A 27,475-nucleotide genomic window follows, 5' to 3' on the forward strand; every position below is an offset into this window, starting at 1 on the left:
GTGATTACAGCATAGTCATTGTCTAGTCAGCAGTGATCATAACAGCTCTGCACTGTCCCCATGACTGGACGTAAATGGCTGCAGGGAGAATCAAAATTCATTTTCTCCCTGTAGCTTCTGCTCCAATAAGCCTGACAGACATGGTTTAATGGAGATTACCACTATATCTGCAGGCAAATAATGCATCTTGGACTAAGAAGCTTCCTTTAACGCACAGAACTAGAAACACTCCAAAGCAATGAATGTGCAAGTGATCATAAAAAGCCCTGGTACAGAATAAGTGGATACATTACAGGAGAATATGATGCAGTCCCAAATTAGACAACGTGACTTTCTAACTCCAAAACAATAAGGAATCTCTTAGTTCTCCAGAGTAAGTCTATCTTCTCTACCTGTATAAGACGTTCACTAGGCCTCCTGTGAAATAGGCTACTTATGAGGATAAAAATACCACACCTTCAAAATATCTGGAAAAACATTTAATACAGATGGCTCCACAAAATGGTGAACTGTTTGGTCTAATGAGACTGCACCCATAAAGGCTCCCGCACATCTGAGTGGCTGAGAAATGATAGAGAACACTACAGATTGGTGGTATACATGATTCTGGCTCTGAGGAAGCATGTCAATTGTTTTCAGACTTCATGACAACAGTGCTGCCCTCCTACATCCGGTTACATGTTCATGGCGGAAAAGAGAATTAGACAAAGAACAGTTACCCACTATGTCCTACGGCACAGGAGTAGGCAAAATTTACTCTGCACCATCCAGTCCTTGCTTTGCTCAGATCATACACAGAACAGTCCATCAATAAAAAAACATTTTTTGTTTGTTTTTATTTCTTCCTATACATATTGGCATTAGTTGAGAGTTTAGAACAAAGGATAACCAGTGTTATTTCACAGAAGCAAGTGTCCCTTGATTTCGTGCTGCAACCCAAGTTGTAAATGTGTCCCTATAAAGACAGAAAAAAATATATAGATTTATGCATCTCAATGGTGTGTAAATACAGATTACTAAAATTAATATATCCCAGGGGCGTAATATAGATTTTTGGAAATCCAATGACATGTGTACAGGACTCACCTACAATGCTTCACCACACACTCATTGCTGCAGTACTCATTATCCCAATCCTTACTCTCTACAGGGGTATTCTCACACCCAGAGCGCAGGCATTGTGGCTGGGGCGACGGGCTGTGTAGGGGAGACCCACTCACTAGCTGAACATCCATCTGTGAAGGGGGAGATTCCTAGAGAAAGCAATCATCCAAACAGACATTATTACACATCCAAAAATTACACATTAATATTAATATATACTGTATATACAGTTATATGAAAAAGTTTGGGCACCCCTATTAATCTTAAGCTTAATGTTTTCTTAAAATTGGTGTTTTTGCAACAGCTATTTCAGTTTGATATATGTAATAACTGTTGGACACAGTAATGTTTCTGCCTTGAAATGAGGTTTATTGTACTAACAGAAAATGTGCAATCTGCATTCAAACAAAATTTGACAGGTGCATAAGTATGGGCACCCTTATTTTCTTGTTTTAAATACTCCTACCTACTTTTTACGGACTTACTAAAGCACTTTTTTTGGTTTTGTAACCTCATTGAGCTTTGAACTTCATAGCCAGGTGTATGCAATCATGAGAAAAGCTACTTATAGTGGCCACTTGCAAGTTGTTCTCCTGTTTGAATCTCCTCTGAAGAGTGGCATCATGGGCGCCTCAAAACAACTGTCAAATGATCTGAAAACAAAGATTATTCAACATAGTTGTTCAGGGGAAGGATACAAAAAGCTGTCTCAGAGATTTAACCTGTCAGTTTCCACTGTGAGGAACATAGTAAGGAAATGGAAGAACACAGGGACAGTTCTTGTCAAGGCCAGAAGTGGCAGGCCAAGAAAAACATCAGAAAGGCAGAGAAGAAGAATGGTGAGATCAGTCAAGGACAATCCTCAGACCACCTCCAGAGAGCTGCAGCATCAACTTGCTGCAGATGGTGTCACTGTGCATCGGTCAACTATACAACGCACTTTGCACAAGGAGAAGCTGTATGGGAGAGTGATGCGAAAGAAGCCGTTTCTGAAAGCACACCACAAACAGTCGGCTGAGGTATGCAAAAGCACATTTGGAGAAGCCAAATTCTTTTTGGAAGAAGGTCCTGTGGACTGATGAAACCAAGATTGAGTTGTTTGGTCATACAAAAAGGCGTTATGCATGGCGGCAAAAAAACACAGCATTCCAAGAAAAACACTAGCTATCCACAGTAAAATTTGGTGGAGGTTCCATCATGCTTTGGGGCTGTGTGGCCAATGCCGGCACCGGGAATCTTGTTAAAGTTGAGGGACGCATGGAATCCACTCAGTATCAGCAGATTCTTGACAATAATGTTCAAGAATCCGTGATAAAGTTGAAGTTACGCAGGGGATGGATCTTTCAGCAAGACAATGATCCAAAACACCGCTCCAAATCTACTCAGGCATTCATGCAGAGGAACAATTACAATGTTCTGGAATGGCCATCCCAGTCCCCAGACCTGAATATCATTGAACATCTGTGGGATCATTTGAAGAGGGCTGTCCATGCTCGGCGACCATCAAACTTAACTGAACTGGAATTGTTTTGTAAAGAGGAATGGTCAAAAATACCTTCATCCAGGAACTCATTAAAAGCTACAGGAAGCAATTAGAGGCTGTTATTTTTGCAAAAGGAGGATCTACTAAATATTAATGTCACTTTTCTGGTGAGGTGCCCATACTTATGCACCTGTCAAATTTTGTTTGAATGCAGATTGCACATTTTCTGTTCGTACAATAAACCTCATTTCAAGGCAGAAACATTACTGTGTCCAACAGTTATTACATATATCAAACTGAAATAGCTGTTGCAAAAACACCAATTTTTATAAAACATTAAGCTTAAGATTAATAGGGGTGCCCAAACTTTTTCATATAACTATTTTACTTGAAAGGATTAAATTGCTTAAAGTTTTTTTTTCATTTGGGCACGGGCAGGAAATGAGGGGGGAAAAAAAAAATACTATAAATATATCTATCCATCATCTCCTCCATGGTCATGCCAATAGTAATTGTAATCTACTGATTAGTTGCAGTGGTCACATGAATGATCAACATGAGACCATCGCTGCAGCACCAAAGCAATGAGACAAACAACTGACTGAACAGGTAAAGTTTTCATTTCTTTTTCTTCCTTCTCTCTATTTTTATACCATTCTCTGCCCTCACTTCAAAGCTAATCAGTTACTTTGAAAAGTCACAGACAACACCTTTAAAGAGGTTATTCCCATCGCCAAGATCCTGTCTCAATATGTAGTGGATGTAATAGTATTAGTCAATACCTCCAATTAGAAATGTAGTCTAGTTCTTCTGATTCGCCATGTCGCTTACCCCATTTAGGCCATTGAAACAGCTCAGGAATCCATGGCTATGACCACTCATATAGCGAGTTAGTTAGCGGTCATAATCAAGATACCCAAGCTACTGCAACACCCTACATTGGGTAAGCGACATAGCAAATCAGAAAAACTATACTACATTTCTGATTGTAGGCATTTGCTAATATTATATTATTATTACACCTACTACATGTTGGATAGGATCATGAAGATGGGAATACCCCTTGCAACTGAGTTTCAGCCCAAACTGACAATATAAACCAAGCACAAAGCCTTGCAAAGGACACCTTTAGTGTTCTAATCGTTTTGCAGAAATTGAAAGGTCATCAAGCATGCCAATTAGGGTGCTCGGTGAACCCTTAGTGTAGCCAAGAAGCTGAGTGCACTGTCCTACTCACAGGAATTGATGACTCAGGGCCGTACTTTTGAATTACACCATTTATTGGAGTACATGACTTTTTGTTGCCTTTTATTGTATTTTTTTTTTTTTTTTTTAACACACACAGCAATTCTAGTGCATCATTTTTTTTTCCTCTCTTTGCCGTTTAATGTACGGTTTAAATACTTTTGATAGACTGGACTTTTTCAATACAATGATACCAAATATGCTTTTTTTCCCCCATATTTTTAAATATTTTTTTAGTGACACTAATCATTCAATAGTACAGCATTACTTCAGTATTGCAGTTCTATGAAGCCCAGCGAGCGGCAGAGCTTAACCCCTTCGCAACCCTGGGATTTTCCGTTTTTTTGCATCTTCTTTTTTTGCTCCCCTTGTTCCCAGAGCCATAGCGGTTTTATTTTTTGGTCAATATGGCCGTGTGAGGGCTTATTTTTTGCAGGACGAGTTGTACTTTTGAACGACATTACTGGTTTTACCATATCATGTATGGGAAAAAAATTCCAAGTGCGGTGAAATTGCAAAAAAGTGCAATACCACAGATGTTTGGGTTTTTTTTTCCCCCATGTTCACTGAATGCTAAAACTGACCTGCCATTATTATTCTCCAGGTCATTTTGAGTTCGTAGACACCAAGCATGTATAGGTTCTTTTTTTATTTAAGTGGTGAAAAAAAATTCCAAAGTTTGCTAAGAAAAAAAAAAGCAATATGGCGCCATTTTCCAAGACCCGTAGCGTCTCCATTTTTCGGGATCTGAGTGTGTGAGGGCTTATTTTTTGCGTGCCGAGCTGAAGTTTTTATTGATACCATTTTGGAGGTAGATCCGATGCAGTTATTGCATTTTATTGCAATGTTGCGGCGACCAAAAAACGTAATTCTGGCGTTTAGAATTTTTTTCTCGTTACACCGTTTACCGATCGGATTAATTCTTTTTTTATATTGACAGATCGGGCGATTCTGAACGCAGCGATACCAAATATGTGTATGTGTTTTTTTATTATTATTTTATTTTGAATGGGGCAAAAGGGGGGTGATTTAAACTTTTATATTTTTTAATATTTTTAAAAACATTTTTTTTTTCACTTCCTGCTTGCTTCAATAGTCTCCATAGGAGACTAGAAGCAGCACTTGTCTGATCGTCTGCTACATAGAGGTGATCAGCAGATCACCTCTATGTAGTAGAAATGCTCCTTTGCTATAAGCGCCGACCACTAGGTGGCGCTCATATCGATCAGTACATGACAACCACTGGGGTCTGCTGCAGACCCAGGGTTGTCATGCCCACCCATCAGTGACCCGCGATCAAATGACGGGGTCACCGATGGGCGTGGTGAGTGACGCGCTTCCGGCACGGCGCTGTTAAATGCCGCTGTGAGAGATTGACAGCGTCATTTAACATGTTAACAGCCGCGCGTGGATCGCGATTCCACCCGTGGCTGTTGCGGGCACATGTCAGCTGTAATAATCAGCTGACATGTGCCCGGTTCAGTGCGGGCTCAGCGCCAGAGCCCTCACTGAACCAGGGGTTACAGCCTTGTGCGTACAATTACGGCACAGGCTGTAAAGGGGTTAAACAGGAGGACCCACATGGCAGGTATGGGGACATTCAGCAGGCCTCCTGGTGCCATGGTCACCCAGCAGCTCCCTGCCATCAAGAAGCGAGGGGTCGATACACGAGTGCACTGGCACAATTTAAATACAGCCTTTAGCGACCCGAGACTAAAATGTATGTCATAGGTCATCAAGGTGTTAAGCTCCAATTTCCGCAGAATGGAGGCAGCAGTTAGAGACCAAAGGTGCAATTTTTATAGGGGCTATATCTTCTACAATGCTTAGATTACACTGTCAGTTTGGGATGACAGCCTCCCTTCACGTGTCCCCACTTTTCACAGAAAGGAGGCAGCAGTCCATCCATCTCCACTGACTTCCCCATAAACATGAAATAATTCAAACTCACTTCTTGAACCACTTCTGTTAACACTTCCAAGTGCTCAGGTGAGACCGAGACCTCAGGGGAGGTGGGTACATTGATAATTGGGATGGCTTTTGCTTGGACTTGAACAGTCTGTGGTTGAGGTTGTAGAGGAGGTGGTATAATCTTGATCTGTAATGGAGGCGGCTGATGTAAACTTAGCCGCACTTTCTGCATAGGCTGCAGAGGTGGTGGTGACTGAAGAATAGTGATGGATGGTTGCTGTGCAGGGGCCATCTGCTGCAGACGAGGGGGCTGCTGCATCTGTTGCAACGGTGGCGGCTGTAAGCGAGGGGGTAACTGCATTGCTGCCTGAAGTACAGAACGTGTAATTCGTGCCTGGGGGCTAGGCTGTAACTGATGGAGAGGAAGGCCTCTGGAAGTCACCACAGTGGCTGGGATTACCGTCACCATGCCTTGAGACATTGCAATAGAGGTGGGAATCTGTCCTCCTTGCAGCATTTGCTTTGAAATGATTATTTTAGCAATGCTGGGCTGAGGGGGAGTTGATGGAGGTGGCGGAGTAGGGGCAGGGGGTGGAGTTGGTGCCTGAGTAATAGTAGGTGTAGGTGGTGAAGAAACACACTGTGGAACACTTGATGTCGTCACAACAGAGGGAGATGAAACTGGCGATTCTGTAAGTACAGCCGGGACAGCAGGGGGGTCTAAATCCAATGACTCAACAACCTGTGTAAATAAAATAGAACAGCATGAAAGACACCGTAATAAATCACAGAGCATATACTGACAAGTCGGTCTGAGGTGGTTACAAAAATACAGCAGCACTTTTTTTTCCATACTGCTGTTTGATTCCCATACTGTCTGAAGAATGGATATAAGTAAATAATGAGTCGTTATCAAGAGCAGACCCAAAAGAAAAAAAATGGGTGTCATGTATTGTAGAATACATTTCAGGGGCATTTGTCTAAACATACTTTATTACTAAGGAATAACAGAGGCATTTGTTTATATGTAATTGTTAATGTCCCAATTATACGCCGTTCACCATCCTGGCTCATTCTTCCTTCTTCATATGGCTTCTCTAAAACCAGTCTCATCCCACTGCACTTGCTACACGGTTAACTACATAATGGTGGCAAGTGACAGAGCTCATGTCCTTTAGCATTAAAACTAACTCGCACTTTAGATTCTTTAGTTTATCCTGTGTGATTCAGCATCAGCTCATTTCCTTGCCTCCTGCTTGCTAAAAGAGAGAAACATTATCACAAGCAGGAGTCAGGGGAGCAGTCTCAAGCCTTCAATGATGATGATTATAAGCCTCCCCGGACACAGATTTCTACAAGCCATGGTGATAAAATCCTATGGAACACAGGATTTTGTCAACGCGAGACGGACCAATCTACACACAGCATCACAGGTGCCCATAATGAAGGGGTTAAAATATATGACTGCACAGGAACTAAACATATTACATAGCTAGGATATTGTTAGTGAGATATCATTATATGTACAAAAATGCTGCAGTGTTTTTTTAAGGTGGTCCAGTTCAAAGTTCAGCAATTCAAGAATTCATTGTGAAGGAAGGAGGACTGCTGAGTCACAAGTCTCAGCCACCGAACCTACAACCTTGATCTGAAGCATTTGGTGGTGGAAGCACTGGAGACCATTCATTCATCTGCTTAAAAGCATACTGCTAATTTACAGCCTGAGGGGCCACAAAGTGAGAAAATAACACCAATAACCAGTGTAAAAATACATTTCAGAATGACTACCTGTGACATCTGGTTTTCCTTGTACAATGCCAAAGCCTTCAGATATTCCTTTTTTGCAGCTTCTGTTTTCCTTTTGTAAACCTGAGATGAAATGGATATTTAGAAAAAAAGATTTATCTGATCAAATTCTAAAGCCAGCAATGAAATCTAAAGATGGACTTGGACTCAATACAACAATCTCTTCACAGTCAGTTACCTGCTTCTGCTCTTCGCCAAGACTGTCCCACATAGAAGCCACAATTTTAGATACCTCTCCAAATGTGGCATTGGGGTTTTGTCCTTTGATGGCCGCTTGTGTGTCACGGAAGAACAGGGCATATGCAGAGAGTGGTTTTTGAGGCTCATTGGGATTTTTTTTCTTCCTTTTCTTCGAAGCTTTCTGTTTTTTCGCTTGTTCGACGACAATACTCTTAGGGGCAGTTATCTGTAGATGAATCAGCAAACACCACCATGTGAAAAATTGCACTTACATGAATAGAAATATGTCAAAAAGTTATATGAAACTACAAAACATGTTGCCTAAAATTCTAAGTGAATTACTACTGAAATACTGACATCTCAAGGAACGGTTCTGTTAAGGTGCACTTTGGCAAAGCTGAGATTATCACGATGTGTGGACGGCGCTCATGGAAAGGATCCGAAAAGTATAAGAAAGGTTTTCTTGCAACACCAACGCATTTTGGTGCCAGACAGAGCCTTTCTCGCAGTAAAAAGTCAAAACATGTTGGTGTGCATAAAAAATCCTTACTTATTTTCTCCGAATCTCATCCTTTCTGTGAGTGCACATCGCAATAATCTCCGCTTTGCCAACTGCTATCTGGACAATACTCTCCTCCAGCCACAGCATATGAGGCTTCTACAGGTGTTGTCTTTACTGAACCCTTACAGGTGAGCGCCATCATAACCCTCACCCCCAATTTGTTTCTTCTAGTACTGCACCATCCAGATCTTCCCAACAATGTGCAATTGTGTCACAAACTCACCCTTCTGAAGTCTTCCATGTCCTCATCATGCAGAGAACTTGTTGGAGAAGGGGCAGGGGAAAGATGATCCTCAGGAGACTGAACTGGAGGTAAAATGGTGCCACCGCCAAGACTCAAGCCCAGCTGGGAGCTCAGCTCTGACTGGTCAATAGTAGTCAGCTGACTATGAGCCAGAAGCCCAGATGATATGTCAGTCATTGAAACGTCTATGGTGACTGGGGGATTGGCATTGTATGCAGTGACAATAGGGTGATCCAAATCCTGTATTAATTATCAACAAGGATCATTACAACAGTATACAGACAACATGGCAAAACAAAGCATTTTCATATTCTTAAGTTGTTTTTTTTTTTTTTATAAAAGTGTAAAAAAACAGAGAAAAAAAATCCTTTACCATGGTTAATCCAGTTCCAAGCAGTCTTTCTGTTTGCTCCATAACCTCATGACTCATCTCCACTGGCATATCTAGTGTCTGCACTCCATACTGTGTAGCAAAACCTGCATCTTGGACTCCTGTAGGATCCCCAAGGTCATCAAAGTGTCCCACCACATCAGAGACTGCCAGAGAAGGGTCAGAATCTAGAGAGATCGGGGGAATCTCAAACTCCTCATCCCCGAGGCTGGGCGTATGAAAGGTCTGTAAAAAAGAATTGGACACATTTGCATCAATACACAAATACAGCAATTAAAGCAGGATTCTTAATGAAAGGAATGGTCACAAACACAAGGTCATTTTCATCCTAAATGCCTGTTATTTAATGCCATAATCTAATCTATTTTCTAATATTTATTGAAAAGTCCCTACAATTCCTTCACTACACTTTTTTTTTTTTTTTAAATATATACTACTTTTTTGATGATGCTTCATTTGTTTGAGAATCCCTGTGCATGCTGGAATACTCAAAGCTTCATCAAGGGGCAAAGGCACTGCTGTGGCCTCTGCCCCCACCCTAAAACGAGTCAGAGACCTCTGTTTCAGGGACTGAGATAGTCCCTGCTCTACTGAGCAAGCGTCGGTTGTCAATTCCAATGAATGCTCACTAGATTCTTGTCAATGTAATATGAACAGTGACAGTGCGCTCTCTCACTGTCTCATCAGAAGTAATGAGCCAGTAGGAGAGCGCACTGTCAGTGCACGTTGTAAGAATACCCGGCATGTAGAGACCAACACCGCCCCCACAAGTTACTTGCAGGGCAGCACTGATCTCTGCACGCCAGGTAATCTTCTGACAGCCTAAAAGCCAGCAGGAAAATACACTATGTTGACACATCGTGTTTTTTTTCAGCGTTTTTTGATGCAGTTTTTTCTGCAAATTTTCATCTGCCTTTTGCAGTACCAGAAAAGTCTATGAGAAACCAGAATTCTCTGTTCACACATCATGTTTCATTTGTTCAGTATTTTGTGCCTTGCATGTTTTTTTGGAAAATAGAGCATGTCACTTCTTTCAGCATTTTTTCAGCCATAGGAAATAATGGGTAGTGAAAAAAAACACATCAAAATTTGTATCAACATTTTTGATGCCAAAATAGAATGGGGTTGTTTTTTCACAGAACTTTATGTACATGCATAAAAAGAGAAAGGAGGACAGTGAAAAAACACAACAAAAAAGAACCAAAACTGCAAGAAAAATCCTGAACAAAATGCCCTTGAAGATCAGGTTTTGCTGCAGAAAATTGACAAAAAAAAAAAATAAAAATCATGATGTGTGAACATAGTTCTCAAACCCGCAGCTCTTGTTAATTTACACGGCAGAGATTTACTAAAAATCACATGCACTATGCTGGCACTAAAAAAAGCAGCAGAATTTCCAAAAGTGAATACACAGGAAATCTGCTGCAGTTTCAATTTATTTTCCAAATGAGTAGGTTCACAAGTTGCAGATTAGCTGGGTGGTTTTTTTTTTGCAAAAAGTACAACAACTGTCCCATTCATGTAAAACAGCCCCATTCAGATATATGGCACAGAGTTTCAGTCACAAAAATTTCTATAACAAAATCTGCCATGTGTGAACATCCCCAAATAGTGAGTACTAAAAGATAAGCATAACATTCTGCTTTATGTGCTCACCTCTGTCCCAGTCAGGAAGGGGTGCCCGGATCCTGTGATGGTCAGGTAACTGTCATTCCCCCCAGGAAACTACAGAGTGGAAATTCATGTGGAAGCAAGGAGAGAACAGACTAAGATTGGTACGACTGCAAGATCAGGCAGATACGGGAAAAAAGTATTCCAACCCCAATTGCAAATGTTTATGCAAATGAGGCATAAGTGCAGTGGGGTTGGCACAGTGTTTCCTGCCACTGCCTGTCTCTTGTTAGTAACAGACAGGTCACTCATCTGCCTTGCCCAAGATCTAGCGCAGGTAATGATGGAGTCTGCATCAGATCCAAGGTGGGGGAACACAAGTGACCTGTTGGTTACTAACAGGAGGCAGGCAGAGAAATGGACCAAAAACTGCAGTAGGCCAGTAAACTGAGTGGCATGCCAACCCTGCAGCATTTACAGCACAATGGATTACTCAGAAATAGAAAACAAGGATTTCTAAAAAAAAAAAGGTGTGGACTTATCCTACATTACAGCCACTACATAGTTGACGTTAGTTTGGGGGGCGTTACAATCTGATGACAGGTTCCCTTTAAATCACATTCACCCATCTAATGCTTATCTCATTCTGGGTATTTTCTTCAAGACTTCCCTAAGCACATGTAAGCTTTCTCCCACTGCAACCAAGGCTCAGACACGCGAAAATCCAATGTAACCTGCTACACTTAGATAGTGGGTACCAACAAAACCAGCAAGGTCATCTAACTCGCATCTAAAGTATAAGGCCACCTTAACTAGAACCCATACTGTTCCCATGTGATAACGGTTTCATCATTGGGGCTGTTGCTACTATCCGGCTGACAGGGCCAATAGGTAATCCCCCTCAGCAATTCTCAGCAATTGTATCTAAAGATAGATATTTATAGTAACACCAGTCAAGGAATTCTGGAGATCTTAGGATCAATAGACATGTCAATATGCAAAGGATGGAAGAAAAAAAAAAAAAAAATCAAACCAAGTCAAGTAATTCAGTATGGAGTAAGACATCATGCGCAGAAATACATGCACTTGCATTACTTGTCAGGAGGTCATGATATCAATGAGGGTAATAATGGTTGTCTGAGGAAGGTTCTGTTAAGCTAAATACACTTGGGTACACAAATCATCAAGATCCTCTGATGGCAGCTCCCTTTGTAATTGATGACATCCCATATGTGCTCAATGGTAAACAAGTCTGGAGATGCTGCAGGCCATGGTAGCATGTTAGGCCATGCAGGCCACTTACAGTAGGATAAATAACATGCAGCCTGGTGTAATGGTGTGAAAAAATGGCCTGGCACTCATACTAAATAGAGCAAGAGATTTTGGAAATTCTGTTTCCATTTCTTCATGATTTGCTTATCATTAAAAGGGAACCTGTCACTTGATTTCAGCTGCACAAATCAGATCCTGGCAGTACAATTGCAGCCAGGTATGTTTTTTTTCTGAAATGCTAAGGTATTCCAGAGAAAACAGTTTGAAGATCCAGCCAGGAACCATAGACCAGACTAGTCCAGTGCAGCCCTGGCTGGCTTCTCTCTGCACCACGCTCGTTGATAGACAGGTCTCTCCCATGTGTCTACGGTATCACCTAGAGCAGTGTGGTGAGAAGGCAGCCAGGGCCGGACTAGTCACAGCTCTTCTTCTAGTTCCCGGATGGCACGTCAAACTAGGTTCTCTCTGAAACGCTGAAGCATTTCAGAAAATGATATACCCGATTGTAATCCTGCAGCCAGGCTCTAATTCATGCTGGCTGTGGATTGGGCAGCACAAATCAAGTGACAGGTTCCCTTTAAACACGTCTATCGATCCTGTGATTTCCATAATTCCACGACTTTGCCTTTTTGGTGTTACAATTACATTATGGAGGAGTGTATACATACCATAGATATACTGTACAATTTTTCACACAATAAAAACCCATTAAAGTGGTTCCAGAAGAACACTTTAGCGTCTATCCTTAGGACACGCGGGTTTGATCAGCATGGGTCCTAAACCAGGCAGCCAGCAAAATGACGGGGCCATCTTGTTTTGTTCATTCGTGTCACTATGCTAACAATGAAGACTTCAGAGAGTGACGTTTCCCCTTTCTTTTGCTGACTAGCAATCGTCATGGACCTCCATCGATGAAACACCGTGTAGGCCATCAATGTTTCACGCACACAAAAAAAAAAAAAAAACCACATCCTCAGTTCCAGACCAGTAATTCTCATATACTATGTTGCTTCTTTTATGTGAACTGTCTTTATTAGCCGTTTCAATATTCAGCCTATAAATAATTTGGCTTTTAAGGGGTATTCCCATCAGCCTCCCTGCAGGGAAAGCTCTAAACTGGTGCCTTGTCCCTTCATTCTTAGGGTCACTTGGGTCCCAGAGGTCAAATCTTAATCATATACCATCAAAAGATTTAAGAACTGCAAGGCAATACGACTAGTAAAGGAATGTGCACACGTTCAGTATTTTCAGCAGAAAAATCTGCTGCAAATACTGATGTGTTAGCAGAAAACACCAAGGTTACTTACCGGCAGACGTTTTTTTCCAGAACCCATGACAGCACACCTGAGAGAGAATCCACCCACCAAGGACGGGAAACCTTCTGAAATAAAAGGGCGGGACCTCTCCCCACTTCAGTTGGTTACAGAGTATTGAGAGGACCTCCTTAGAAAAGTTATACACATAATCAAGCACCACATTGCACAACAACCCAACTATAGTGCACACCCATATGGTGAGAGAAAAAAAGGGGAGTGAATATACAGGTGCTGCCATAGGTTCTGGAAAAAACAGCGACCGGTAAGTAACATTGGTGTCTTCCCTTCACCCATGACAGCACACCTTAGAGACTTCTGAAGAATTTGAAACACCTTAGGGAGGGGCCACAGCTTGCAGCACCCTTCTATCAAAAGGTTAAGTCAGTCATGTAGGATAGATCCAGCTGATTGTGTTTAAAGATGGTGAAGACCAGGTAGCAGCCTTACAGATTTGATCTATTGATACCTCTGCCTTCTCTGCCCAGGAGGTAGCCATGGCTCTGGTGGAGTGAGCCTTGATGTCATCAGGGATTGGAGTGCCACAAGCAGAATAGGCTAAACAAATGGCCTCCCTAATCCATCTAGCTAGCTATGGTCCCTTTTGTTACCCCGTAACCCTTCCTATTTCCCCGGAATGCTACAAACAAGGATTGGCCTAGTCTCCACTGGCTAGTTACATGTATGTACTGCAAAAGAGCCCTTCCAACATAGAGGTTATGAAACTTTTGTTCCCCTGGGGTCTTTGGGTTGTTACAAAAGGAGGGCAGAACAATTCCTTGACTCCTATGAAATTTGAGGGCTACCTTAGGGATATATGCTGGATCAGGTTTTAACACTACTCCATCCTCAAATATTTGTGTATATGGAGGATTTATAGACAGGGCCTGTAAATCGCTTACTCTACGGACTAATGTTAAAGCTACCAAAACAATGGTTTTGAGTGTAAGGTATTTTGCTGACAGCTTCTGAGCCGGCTCAAAAGGTTCCATGGTTAATGCCCCAAGTATCAGGTCCCATGGGGGAACCATGGGTATTGTGACCGGCCTGGATCTACCACAGAATTTAATGAACCTTGTTGGCAGCAAGGTTGCGGTTATATAATGCCCCCAAGGCTGATACCTGGACCTTAATCGTGCTGGGTGTGCACTATAGTTGGGTTGTTGTGTGATGTGGTGTTGGTTATGTGTATAACTTTTCTAAGGAGGTCCTCTCAATGCTCTGATTAGCAAAAAAATATGGTGACATTCACAAAGATCACTCACCCCCGCTGTCCACTGAGGATACCGGATTTGATGTCTGTTTCGGGATACGCGACGCATCCCTTCTGGAGACCGCGGAGTCTCAAGAAGCTTTGCTCCTCTGGCTGGGACGGCTGCTGCTCTTACCACTCGAGCAACTACCTCTTGACCGGCGGGCAGATGGTGGTGGTCGTTACTGCGGCAGAAGCTGCTCTGTCTTGATCAGACATGGTGACCAGACTGTGTGAGCAGTGTTTTGACCCCATAGATCTCCTTTATACAGGGAGGTGGGTGGGGTCAGCACCACCTCCAGATCCCCTGCAGTCTCCTTCCGGTTCTGCCCCACGAACCCCGGAAAGGGCTCCGCCATCTTGTTACCCAGCGGCACCCCCGACGTCACCCAGGCACGCCCTACTCTTCGTACACCACACCGTTACATCAGAGGCGCGCGACCGCTGAGCTCACCGCTCTGGAGCGGTCATGTGTGCAGCAGGGTGAGGGCGGCGCGGCGGTTTGAAGAAGCCAGAGACCTCTCCACCGCCCGCACGTGCAGCAGGTCCCCGGGGAACCTGTTAACAGCGCATCTAGCACCTGAAGGCCTGCGCCACAGGCCCACAGCCCATTCTTCCAGCACCAGGACAGGCCTGGATAAGTCCATACTTCTTCCACCGTTTTCTTCAACAAGGATTCCCATCAAGGACATGAAATCAACTGAAGCGGGGGGAGAGGTAACGCCCTTTCATTTCAGAAGGTTTCCTGTCCTTGGTCGGCGGGTATCCTCTCTCAGGTGTGCTGTCATGGGTGAAGGGAAAAAAATGCTGCCTAAAATACACACGTATTTCCATGCATCTCCCACCCATTTATTAGATTGGATGAAAAGAGCGGGAAAATGCTGAAATAGACATGCCGAATACACAATAGGCCAATACACCGGATAATATACCAACTCCTGTTAGTCCTTTATAAATTCGGAGGAAGCAGAGTTATACTGGTATAAAAGCACACTTTTACTCACAGATAAAATTCAATTACAAGTGCAAAAACATACATATAAAGGGTGACATGACAGCTGGACAAGTGGGTGTCAGCTTTAACCTGCCACAACCCCACAACTTGATATTTGTATGTAGCAAAGTGCAGTGCAGGTGAGACGTCCCATAAATCAGCGTAAATGCCTGTGATGGAACGGCTAGTTATACCATAAGGAATCAAGAGATTTCAAATCTAGGCATAAAAAAGAAAGGGTTAATCTTACCAAGGGGGTGTGGGCAGGTGACAGCTGACAAAGATGTCCAAGCAAGGAACCCCGACGCACGTTTCATCACATGTATTACTGCTTTCTCAAAGGGCGATGTTGATCCGGTGATGAGAAGGACTAGGGGAACTTAAAACTAGCACTCGACATAACTGTTCATAATAGCGATCCCAGGTCCCTTAGGATCCGTGTGATCGACGTGGTACACATGGGAATCCAGGGGAATAATGTCAAAAAGATCCTGACCCAAATCAAGACCAAGTGAATAGTGACTCTGAACACTATGACCCCACACGGTCTCAATGAGTCCTTGAGCTTCTCCCTCTTCCTCTAGTTCCTTTTGAGCCGTTACATATGAACCTGTCCCCCTGCCATCATTGGTGGCTTTTTAATTGTGTTTATGGTTTTAATTATTCATTTGTTCTTGCTTTATTCCCCTTTTCCATTTAGGCGTTTGCTGCTCAGGATGACCACTTGGAAATTCAGGCTACACAGTTCTTCCTATGTCAGCTCCAGGATAATGGAAGAATAGACCACTATAGAGTACCTATTGGATGATACATATTGTTTACATGTTATTGTATTGAATATTGTTGCCCTCTGTGACAATACCGTGATTTGTCAGTCCGTCCCATTGAACCGTGCAATACACTTCCCAGGAGTGCAGTGCGCCTGCGCCCCAGTCGGCTGTTGCCATGTACGTGCCTGGCTGTCTCGACGCTTTCTGCGCATGCCCAGGAGCCTCAACTCAGCCACGTCTTTAGGCGCTTTAGGGTATACACACGCCCTTTCCGGAAATAACGCCGGCTGTCACGTGACGGTACACGTGACCGTTGCTAGGGATACAAAAGGTCCTTCTCAGCACCAGATCAACATCGCCCCTTGAGAAAGTGGAAATACAAGTCATGAAATGCGCGTCGGGTTTCCTTGCTCGGCCATCTTTGTCAGCCGTCACCTGCCCACACCACCTTGGTAAAATCAACCCTTTCTTTTTTATGCCGAGCTTTGTAATCTCTTGATTCCTTATGGCATTTACTCTGTTTTATGGGACGTCTCACCTGCACTGCACTTTGCTACTTACACATATAAAGTTGTGGGATTGTGGCAGGTTAAAGCAGACACCCACTTGTCCAGCTGTCATGTCACCCTTTATATGTATGTTTTTGCAATTGTAATTAAATTTTATCTGTGAATAAAAATGTGCTTTCATACCAGCATAACTCCGCTTCCTCCGAATTTATAAATAGACATGCTGCAGATACGAAACGGATTCAAATCTGCAAGGAAAAATAAGAAGCGTGTATGTGCATGGGATTTCAGGAACCTCATTCAATTTTTTTTTTGTTTTGCTGGTACTGTAAAATGCTGTGTTTTTCACTGGCAAAAAAAGCAGCAAAAATGCAACGTGTGCACATACCGTGGGTACGGAAAGTATTCAGACCCCTTTAAATTTTTCACTCTTTGTTTCATTACATCCATTTGGTAAATTCTAAAAAGTTCATTTTTTTCCTCATTAAAGTACACTCTGCACCCCATCTCAACTGAAAAAAAACAGGAATGTAGAAGTTTTTGCAAGTTTATTAAAAAAGAAAAACTGAAATATCACATAGTCATAAGTATTCAGACCCTTTGCTCAGACACTCATATTTAAGTCACATGCTGTCCATTTCCTTGTGATCCTCCTTGAGATTGTTCTACTCCTTCATTGGAGTCCAGCTGTGTTTACTTAAACTGATAGGACTTGATTTGGAAAGGCACACACCTGTCTATATAAGATCTCACAGCTCACAGTGCATGTCAGCCCAAATGAGAATCATGAGCTCAAAAGGAACTGCCCAAGGAGCTCAGAGACAGAATTGTGGCAAGGCACTGATTTGGCCAAGGTTACAAAAGAATTTCTGAAGTAATCATGGCTCCTAAGATCACAGCGGCCTCCATAATCCTTAAATGGAAGAAGTTTTGGACCACCAAAAGTCTTCCTAGACCTGGCCATCCAGCCAAACTGAGCAATCGTGGGAGAAGAGCCTTGGTGAGAGACGTAAAGAAGAATCCCAAGATCATTGTGGCTGAGCTCCAGAGATGCAGCAGGGAGATGGGAGAAAGTTCCACAAAGTCAACTATCACTGCAGCCCTCCACCAGTCAGGCCTTTATGTCAGAGTGGCCCTACGGAAGCCTCTCCTCAGTGCAAGACATATGAAAAGCCGCATAGAGTTTGCTCAAAAACACATGAAAGACTCCCAGACTATGAGAAATAAGATTCTCTGGTCTGATGAGACGAAGATAGAACTTTTTGGTGATAATTCTAAGCGGTATGTATGGAGAAAACCAGGCACTGCTCATTACCTGCACAAAACAATCCCAACAGTGAAACATGGTGGTGGCAGTATCATGCTATGGGGGTGTTTTTCAGCTGCAGGGACCGGACGACTGGTTGCAATTGAAGGAAACATGAATGCGGCCAAGTACAGAGATATCCTGGGTGAAAATCTCTTCCAGAGTGATCTGGACCTCAGACTTGGCCAAAGGTTCATCTTCCAACAAAACAAGGACTCTAAGCACACAGCTAAAGTAACAAAGGAGTGGCTTCAGAACAACTCTGTGACCATTCTTGACTGACCCTGCCAGAGCCCTGACCTAAACCCAATTTAGCATCTCTGGAGAGACCTGAAAATGGCTCTCCACCAGCGTTCACCATCCAACCTGATGGAACTGGAGAAGATCTGCAAGGAAGAATGGCAGAGGATCCCCAAATCCAGGTGTGAAAAACGTGTTGCATCATTCCCAAGAAGACTCATGGCTGTACTAGCTGAAAAGGGGGCTTCTACTCAATACGGAGCAAAGGGCTTGAATACTTATGACCATGTGATATTTCAGTTTCTCTTCATTAATAAATTTGCAAAACTTTCTACATTTGTTTTTTTTTGTTTTTTTCAGTCAAGATGGGGTGCAGAGTATACTTTAATGAGAATAAAAATGAACTTTTAGAATTTACCAAATGGCTGCAATGAAACAAAGAGTGAAAAAATTTAAGGGGTTTGAATATTTTCTGTACCCACTGTACACTGTGCAAGATAAACTGCTGGTCTGCACGGTTTCTTTGTGTTTTGTGGGGTTTCCAAAATTAAAAATGGGAATAAAAGGATTGCGTTAGTGCGGAAAACATGCTTGTCTCCTAGAAACATGGCAGTGATCGCAATCAAGAGCTAATTTGATTATTTACATGTGCCTGAAACTACATGCAGTGCATATCAGCCCATGTAGTGGGGGCTGTCAAACAAGCGCCTATTGACTTATTAGATCGATTGCAGTTTATTAGCGCAGAGAATTGTTCACGATAATTATTGTTACACCCATGTCCCCAGTGCTCACCTTGCTTTGCCCATACATGCCAAACATACGCTGGGCGGACACCAGAGCTGAGGAGTCCAGCAGAGAGGATGGATCGTCCTCCCCTGATAGGAGTAAATGCTGGCCAGGAAACGCAGCACTCCCATCAGCATTATCACCATCCAAGCGTATAAAGAAGTGGGGGTCCATTAATTGACTAGCAATCCCACAGTCTGCAGAAACATATGGGGTTAACTCCAGGTACGAACACTGTATGATACCAACACATAAAAGAACAGTTCCTAAACTAGAACAAGCCGGCCGGCTCTCGCCTCATTACGACTATGGCTACCGCCATTCACAACCACAAGCATCAGCACTTCTGTGGCTTTTACATGTGTAGAACAGTGCCGGCTACAGCCCCAGGATTGCGCTACCCGCTTACCACAAGACATGCCATGGGGCCATCGAGAGGTTCTCCATTACATCACATGACAACTCCCACAACTGAACCCACTTGGCAGAACAATGAAGATGAAGTGTTTTTATGCTCAGTCTTTGGTGCCCACTGTGCAGACACCTGAGGCATCACAGCACCGAGGTCATGGCTACTGCGGCACAGACACCAAAGCATGATCCAGTGGTCTGGGCGCTGACACCCCAATCAAAAGGTACCCCCACACAAACATTTCCCCTGCATGTTCAACCTGTCCGTCCATCATAGTGTAGCCACATTTTGTAACCCATATGACCCATCCATTCCATCCATTGGACCCCAACCAATCTTTAGTATGGGGATATGTGACCCCCCTCCTCTCTGGCTGCAAGACAGTTACCAGGTGGTGTTAAACAGCGTCACGCAGCCACCATCACTCCATTAACGCCCACAACGATAGACAGCACTCGGCCATCGTTGGTGTCCAAATGGAGTTAAATGGAGAGGTAGGGCATATCCTCGACTCCATTCACCTCCTCCTAGCTGTGGTCTTGCAGCCAGGAGAAAACCAGGGAAGATGTGGTGATCTGTTGGAACTATGACCAATCTGACAATGATAACCTTCACAAAGGATAGATAACTTTATTATGGGTCATTTACACTGCACAATTACTGAAATCATGTGTTCCTAGGAATGATAGTCTACCAATAATTGGGAGTGGAAAAAGCAAGCAAAAAAGACTTGTTCATAGGGCAAAATGATTTTAAAGCGGTCATAAAAATAATCATCCTTGGCAACACATCACCCTGTGTAGACAGGACATGCTGTCGAGAACAATAGCAGTCTATGTGCACTAAACGGTCGATCAGCAATTCTTCTGTATACATTAGAAACAAGGTCGTCCTGTCCAAATAGGCCATTAAAGAAAAGCTGATTGGCTTATCTGTAGGCAACAATTATGGCCGCTAGTCTGCTAGTGTAATTGAGCCCTTTAGACAGGTAGGATACTGTGAACGAGGTATCAAATCGACTGTCTAAACTTGGAAAACGGCACTTATTTCCAGACACCGTATCATTCTTGTCACTTGGTGCCATGACAGACTGTTATTAAAGAGATTGCCCACTACTTTTAGAATGATTGACTAGGTCATCAATATAAGATCAATAAGAGATGACCTTCAGCATGTGGCAGCGGCTACTACACAGCGTACGGAGCATCGGGTTCAGTTCGGTACATTGTCTATTTCCAGCTGCTGATGGCAGCGATAACAGCTGGTTGTTGAGAGTGCTGGATATCAGACCCCCTCTATTCTCATATTGACAACCTCTCCTAAGGCTAGGTTATGAATATCATTGTAGTGGAAACCCCTCGAATATTACACTGTGCCCAGTTAAAGAAGCAGTGTAATATGTAGTTTGCATGGTCAGCTTTTATTCCTACAGAGTTGTGCTATATCACCCTTACAAATCTAAGCGGCCATTCTTTTCCTCAGTGTGCCTCCTACTTCATTCACAGGTTTTTTAATACAAAATTGGACACCAAACCATCAGGTGCAGTTTCTCCTCTAGTAAATTGGTTGAAGCTTTTCAACTCCTAACCCCCAGACAATCCTTCCCAGGTTCCAGCTCTACCAATAGACTGGCAGGGCACTGGGGAAGTGTTGGAAAGTAAGTGCAGGACAGGCGAGTGATACTCCTCTGATAATTTTACGCCATTACTAGGTCTGGATAGCGGTCAACGGCAAGTTTTTTCCATAATAGTATTAAGCAGCAGAAGCATTCTGGAGCAGAACCTGGCATCAGCGGCACAGCTTCTACGTGCCTTTGAGTTGGTGCCTCATCATAATGGGACTACACCTCAGTTATGCCTTATTACATCTTTATGGCAGAGCTCAATTTAATGACTGGTAAAAGATTCCATGTGCTTCTACAGGGATCATCCAGTGTTCAGCGTTCTGACCAGGATAAAAGAACACATGGTAATTCTACTCATCAATAAGCAACATACGACTACTATGACCAGAAACCCTACAGACAGCCCCATTATACCAAGTATGGGAAGAGGTTATTCAAATACTACAACTTTTTATGGCCACTAAATAAATGCGGAGACACCAGTGTCATGAAATCACCTTGGATAAGGTTGGGACAGCACCGAAAGTGAACTACGCTTCTAGATGTGGACGACCACCAGGAGATAGATCCACAAAGCAGTCCTATAAGACAGTCAGGGAATAACATCCACACGACAGGCGCACAAGTGTGCTGGAATATATACCTGTCTGACCTAGAGATGCGGCTGTATTGTACCCTCATCATTGAGTCCTCATTATGGGACCCATGAATCATACACATTCCTACTGAGCCGAACTTACAGCATGATAAAAGCTTATGGTGCATTACTAAAAGGGAAATTCCAGGAGTAGGTTTTTTTCCCTCCAATTCATGAAGACTGAATACAAAATGGATATATTTCGGCCACACATCTGCTGGGTATGGGGAGGTAAGGGGATCGGACATTATGTATTACAACTGCCGGACAGCTGCTGTGATCTGGGGAAGATACACTTCGGGATGAGATGTCTGGTAGCGATTACTCAAATAATCCACCTGCTCACTCCGCTGACCAGAGCGTGCATGTGTATGGGGGGGGGGGTCAAAAGATGGCCGTTTAGCTGGCAGCAATGTGCCGTTTATGGCCAGCCCAAGAGTATGTTCACACACAGAAACTCTGTGGTTGAAAAGGCGTTTCACAAATGAGAATGCTTTCTGACAGCCTCGTTCTCATGAATAGGACAGTCTGCAAAACCTCAACTACTTTGTAGGGACAACCGATATTCCCTCATAACCCCATAACAAAACCAACACCCATTATATAAGGCTTTGTAAACTTGCATCTTCCACATGTATAGTATTGTAAGCCATCATAGAAGATACAGGTCAAATCTGCACCGAAAACATGTGACAACTCCATCAGACACAAATTCATCCTTAAGGGACTTGTCAATGGTGTCAAAATCCACAAATGCCGCTTCCTATGGCACCCAATGAACTGGGCAGCAGTCACATATGCCCCCTCAGGGTGAGATTACACCTGGTATACCGCACAGACTGAGGGGGCACTGAGACTGCCAGAATGAGGGAGGGCGGGTCTCAAACGCTCAACGGTGGATTAGTCTTATTCTTCAGGAATAACAGGGTTGTAATAGAAATAAAAGCTTCAGTGAGGTCTGACGAGATTCAGAGAAGTGGGAAAGGCAGAATAACGGAGGACAGAACTGGGAAACAAAGTGTCACCACGACACAGAAGCCTCTGTGTAAGTGCAGCTGCCTGGTCACTGACTACAAGCCTCCTCTATGGTCGCCGTACATACACAGGACAAGTCATCCACCATGTACAATCCACCCAGAAGCCTCCATATCTGTGCACCGGTCATGACTACAAGCCTCCTCCTCAATGGTCGCCGTACATACACAGGACACAAGTCGTCCACCATGTACAATCCGCCCAGAAGCCTCCATATCAGAGCACTGGTCACTGACTACAAGCCTCCTCCTCTATGGTCTCGGTACATACACAAGACACAAGTCATCCACCATGTACAATCCGCCCAGAAGCCTCCATATCAGAGCACCGGTCACTGACTACAAGCCTCCTCCTCAATGGTCGCCGTACATACACAGGACACAAGTCGTCCACCATGTACAGTCCACCCAGAAGCCTCCATATCTGTGAACCGGTCATGACTACAAGCCTCCTCCTCAATGGTCGCCGTACATACACAGGACACAAGTCGTCCACCATGTACAATCCACCCAGAAGCCTCCATAGTGCTGCAGTTACCATGGAGCCCTGGTCTCCTGTATGGCGGTGTACAATACACTGAGTGCACCGCTGTCACCACCAGACCCACATGTACAATCCACCCAGAAGCCTCCATAGTGCTGCGGTTACCATGGAGCCCTGGTCTCCTGTATGGCAGTGTACAATACACAGTGCAGCGCTGTCACCACCACCAGACCCACATGTACAATCCGCCCAGAAGCCTCCATAGTGCTGCGGTTACCATGGAGCCCTGGTCTCCTGTATGGCAGTGTACAATACACAGTGCAGCGCTGTCACCACCAGACCTACATGTACAATCCGCCCAGAAGCCTTCATAGTGCTGCGGTTACCATGGAGCCCTGGTCTCCTGTATGGCGGTGTACAATACACTGAGTGCACCGCTGTCACCACCAGACCCACATGTACAATCCACCCAGAAGCCTCCATAGTGCTGCGGTTACCATGGAGCCCTGGTCTCCTGTATGGCGGTGTACAATACACTGAGTGCACCGCTGTCACCACCAGACCCACATGTACAATCCGCCCAGAAGCCTTCATAGTGCTGCAGTTACCATGGAGCCCTGGTCTCCTGTATGGCGGTGTACAATACACTGAGTGCACCGCTGTCACCACCAGACCCACATGTACAATCCGCCCAGAAGCCTTCATAGTGCTGCAGTTACCATGGAGCCCTGGTCTCCTGTATGGCGGTGTACAATACACTGAGTGCACCGCTGTCACCACCACCAGACCCACATGTACAATCCGCCCAGAAGCCTCCATAGTGCTGCGGTTACCATGGAGCCCTGGTCTCCTGTATGGCGGTGTACAATACACTGAGTGCACCGCTGTCACCACCAGACCCACATGTACAATCCGCCCAGAAGCCTCCATAGTGCTGCGGTTACCATGGAGCCCTGGTCTCCTATATGGCAGTGTACAATACACTGAGTGCACCGCTGTCACCACCAGACCTACATGTACAATCCGCCCAGAAGCCTCCATAGTGCTGCAGTTACCATGGAGCCCTGGTCTCCTATATGGCGGTGTACAATACACTGAGTGCACCGCTGTCACCACCAGACCCACATGTACAATCCGCCCAGAAGCCTCCATAGTGCTGCAGTTACCATGGAGCCCTGGTCTCCTGTATGGCAGTGTACAATACACTGAGTGCACCGCTGTCACCACCAGACCTACATGTACAATCCGCCCAGAAGCCTCCATAGTGCTGCAGTTACCATGGAGCCCTGGTCTCCTGTATGGCAGTGTACAATACACAGTGCAGCGCTGTCCCCACCAGACCCACATGTACAATCCGCCCAGAAGCCTCCATAGTGCTGCGGTTACCATGGAGCCCTGGTCTCCTATATGGCAGTGTACAATACACTGAGTGCACCGCTGTCACCACCAGACCTACATGTACAATCCGCCCAGAAGCCTCCATAGTGCTGCAGTTACCATGGAGCCCTGGTCTCCTATATGGCGGTGTACAATACACTGAGTGCACCGCTGTCACCACCAGACCCACATGTACAATCCGCCCAGAAGCCTCCATAGTGCTGCAGTTACCATGGAGCCCTGGTCTCCTGTATGGCAGTGTACAATACACTGAGTGCACCGCTGTCACCACCAGACCTACATGTACAATCCGCCCAGAAGCCTCCATAGTGCTGCAGTTACCATGGAGCCCTGGTCTCCTGTATGGCAGTGTACAATACACAGTGCAGCGCTGTCCCCACCAGACCCACATGTACAATCCGCCCAGAAGCCTCCATAGTGCTGCAGTTACCATGGAGCCCTGGTCTCCTGTATGGCGGTGTACAATACACTGAGTGCACCGCTGTCACCACCAGACCCACATGTACAATCCACCCAGAAGCCTCCATAGTGCTGCGGTTACCATGGAGCCCTGGTCTCCTGTATGGCAGTGTACAATACACAGTGCAGCGCTGTCACCACCACCAGACCCACATGTACAATCCGCCCAGAAGCCTCCATAGTGCTGCGGTTACCATGGAGCCCTGGTCTCCTGTATGGCAGTGTACAATACACAGTGCAGCGCTGTCACCACCAGACCCACATGTACAATCCACCCAGAAGCCTCCATAGTGCTGCGGTTACCATGGAGCCCTGGTCTCCTGTATGGCAGTGTACAATACACAGTGCAGCGCTGTCACCACCAGACCTACATGTACAATCCGCCCAGAAGCCTTCATAGTGCTGCGGTTACCATGGAGCCCTGGTCTCCTGTATGGCGGTGTACAATACACTGAGTGCACCGCTGTCACCACCACCAGACCCACATGTACAATCCGCTCAGAAGCCTCCATAGTGCTGCGGTTACCATGGAGCCCTGGTCTCCTGTATGGCGGTGTACAATACACTGAGTGCACCGCTGTCACCACCAGACCCACATGTACAATCCGCCCAGAAGCCTCCATAGTGCTGCAGTTACCATGGAGCCCTGGTCTCCTATATGGCGGTGTACAATACACAGTGCAGCGCTGTCACCACCAGACCTACATGTACAATCCGCCCAGAAGCCTTCATAGTGCTGCGGTTACCATGGAGCCCTGGTCTCCTGTATGGCGGTGTACAATACACAGTGCAGCGCTGTCACCACCAGACCTACATGTACAATCCGCCCAGAAGCCTCCATAGCGCTGCAGTTACCATGGAGCCCTGGTCTCCTATATGGCGGTGTACAATACACTGAGTGCACCGCTGTCACCACCAGACCCACATGTACAATCCGCCCAGAAGCCTTCATAGTGCTGCAGTTACCATGGAGCCCTGGTCTCCTGTATGGCAGTGTACAATACACAGTGCACCGCTGTCACCACCACCAGACCCACATGTACAATCCGCCCAGAAGCCTCCATAGTGCTGCAGTTACCATGGAGCCCTGGTCTCCAATATGGCGGTGTACAATACACAGTGCAGCGCTGTCACCACCAGACCTACATGTACAATCCGCCCAGAAGCCTTCATAGTGCTGCGGTTACCATGGAGCCCTGGTCTCCTGTATGGCAGTGTACAATACACAGTGCAGCGCTGTCACCACCAGACCTACATGTACAATCCGCCCAGAAGCCTCCATAGTGCTGCAGTTACCATGGAGCCCTGGTCTCCTATATGGCGGTGTACAATACACAGTGCAGCGCTGTCACCACCAGACCTACATGTACAATCCGCCCAGAAGCCTCCATAGTGCTGCAGTTACCATGGAGCCCTGGTCTCCTGTATGGCGGTGTACAATACACTGAGTGCACCGCTGTCACCACCAGACCTACATGTACAATCCACCCAGAAGCCTCCATAGTGCTGCGGTTACCATGGAGCCCTGGTCTCCTGTATGGCAGTGTACAATACACTGAGTGCACCGCTGTCACCACCAGACCCACATGTACAATCCGCCCAGAAGCCTCCATAGTGCTGCGGTTACCATGGAGCCCTGGTCTCCTGTATGGCGGTGTACAATACACTGAGTGCACCGCTGTCACCACCAGACCTACATGTACAATCCACCCAGAAGCCTCCATAGTGCTGCGGTTACCATGGAGCCCTGGTCTCCTGTATGGCGGTGTACAATACACTGAGTGCACCGCTGTCACCACCAGACCTACATGTACAATCCACCCAGAAGCCTCCATAGTGCTGCGGTTACCATGGAGCCCTGGTCTCCTGTATGGCAGTGTACAATACACTGAGTGCACCGCTGTCACCACCAGACCCACATGTACAATCCGCCCAGAAGCCTCCATAGTGCTGCGGTTACCATGGAGCCCTGGTCTCCTGTATGGCAGTGTACAATACACTGAGTGCACCGCTGTCACCACCAGACCCACATGTACAATCCGCCCAGAAGCCTCCATAGTGCTGCGGTTACCATGGAGCCCTGGTCTCCTGTATGGCAGTGTACAATACACAGTGCAGCGCTGTCACCACCAGACCCACATGTACAATCCGCCCAGAAGCCAAGGCCGTGCCCCAGAGTCCGCTCTCCTCACACCCCCTCCACCAGCCTCTCGTATGATAACAGGACGCCTCACCTCCATCGTCAGGGCCGCGGGTTCCCCTTCTATTTTATAACTACACTTCTCCGCCTCCACCAAGATGGCGGCACATCTGCTTCCGGGGAGTTACGGGACGTTATCCTGCGCTCTCAGGAGGAGCTAGAGTACCAACTGTACGAGAACGTGCCAAGACCAGTACAGCGTCCGGGCAGCGTCAGAGCGGGGGGCGTGGCCGGAGTGCGCTGTG

The 27,475-nt window shown here is 45.3% G+C and overlaps 1 protein-coding gene across 3 annotated transcripts; it reads right to left on the reverse strand.

Annotated features, from left to right (window-relative positions):
- Nucleotides 1-817: 817 nt before the first annotated feature.
- TOX4 (TOX high mobility group box family member 4) lies at nucleotides 818-27,417 on the reverse strand. Of its 3 annotated transcripts, XM_073671130.1 has the most exons (10): nucleotides 27,265-27,413; nucleotides 18,989-19,179; nucleotides 10,583-10,651; nucleotides 8,909-9,151; nucleotides 8,515-8,775; nucleotides 7,728-7,955; nucleotides 7,532-7,612; nucleotides 5,784-6,485; nucleotides 1,087-1,253; nucleotides 818-955 (listed from the first exon to the last, which is right to left on the reverse strand). In XM_073671130.1, the coding sequence occupies exons 2-10, from the start codon at nucleotides 19,154-19,156 to the stop codon at nucleotides 895-897; spliced, it is 1,980 nt and encodes a 659-aa protein (XP_073527231.1). In that variant the 5' UTR covers nucleotides 19,157-19,179; nucleotides 27,265-27,413; the 3' UTR covers nucleotides 818-894. The 3 variants fall into 3 exon arrangements, with proteins under 3 accessions (XP_073527231.1, XP_073527232.1, XP_073527233.1); XM_073671131.1 differs by lacking the exon at nucleotides 18,989-19,179 and having other exon boundaries at nucleotides 27,265-27,417; XM_073671132.1 differs by lacking the exons at nucleotides 10,583-10,651; nucleotides 18,989-19,179 and having other exon boundaries at nucleotides 27,265-27,348.
- Nucleotides 27,418-27,475: the final 58 nt, after the last annotated feature.

Source organism: Phyllobates terribilis, unplaced genomic scaffold (assembly GCF_046119375.1).
Source record: "Phyllobates terribilis strain yellow unplaced genomic scaffold, ASM4611937v1 Scaffold_1__5_contigs__length_1240528914, whole genome shotgun sequence".
Classification (NCBI taxonomy): domain Eukaryota; kingdom Metazoa; phylum Chordata; class Amphibia; order Anura; family Dendrobatidae; genus Phyllobates; species Phyllobates terribilis.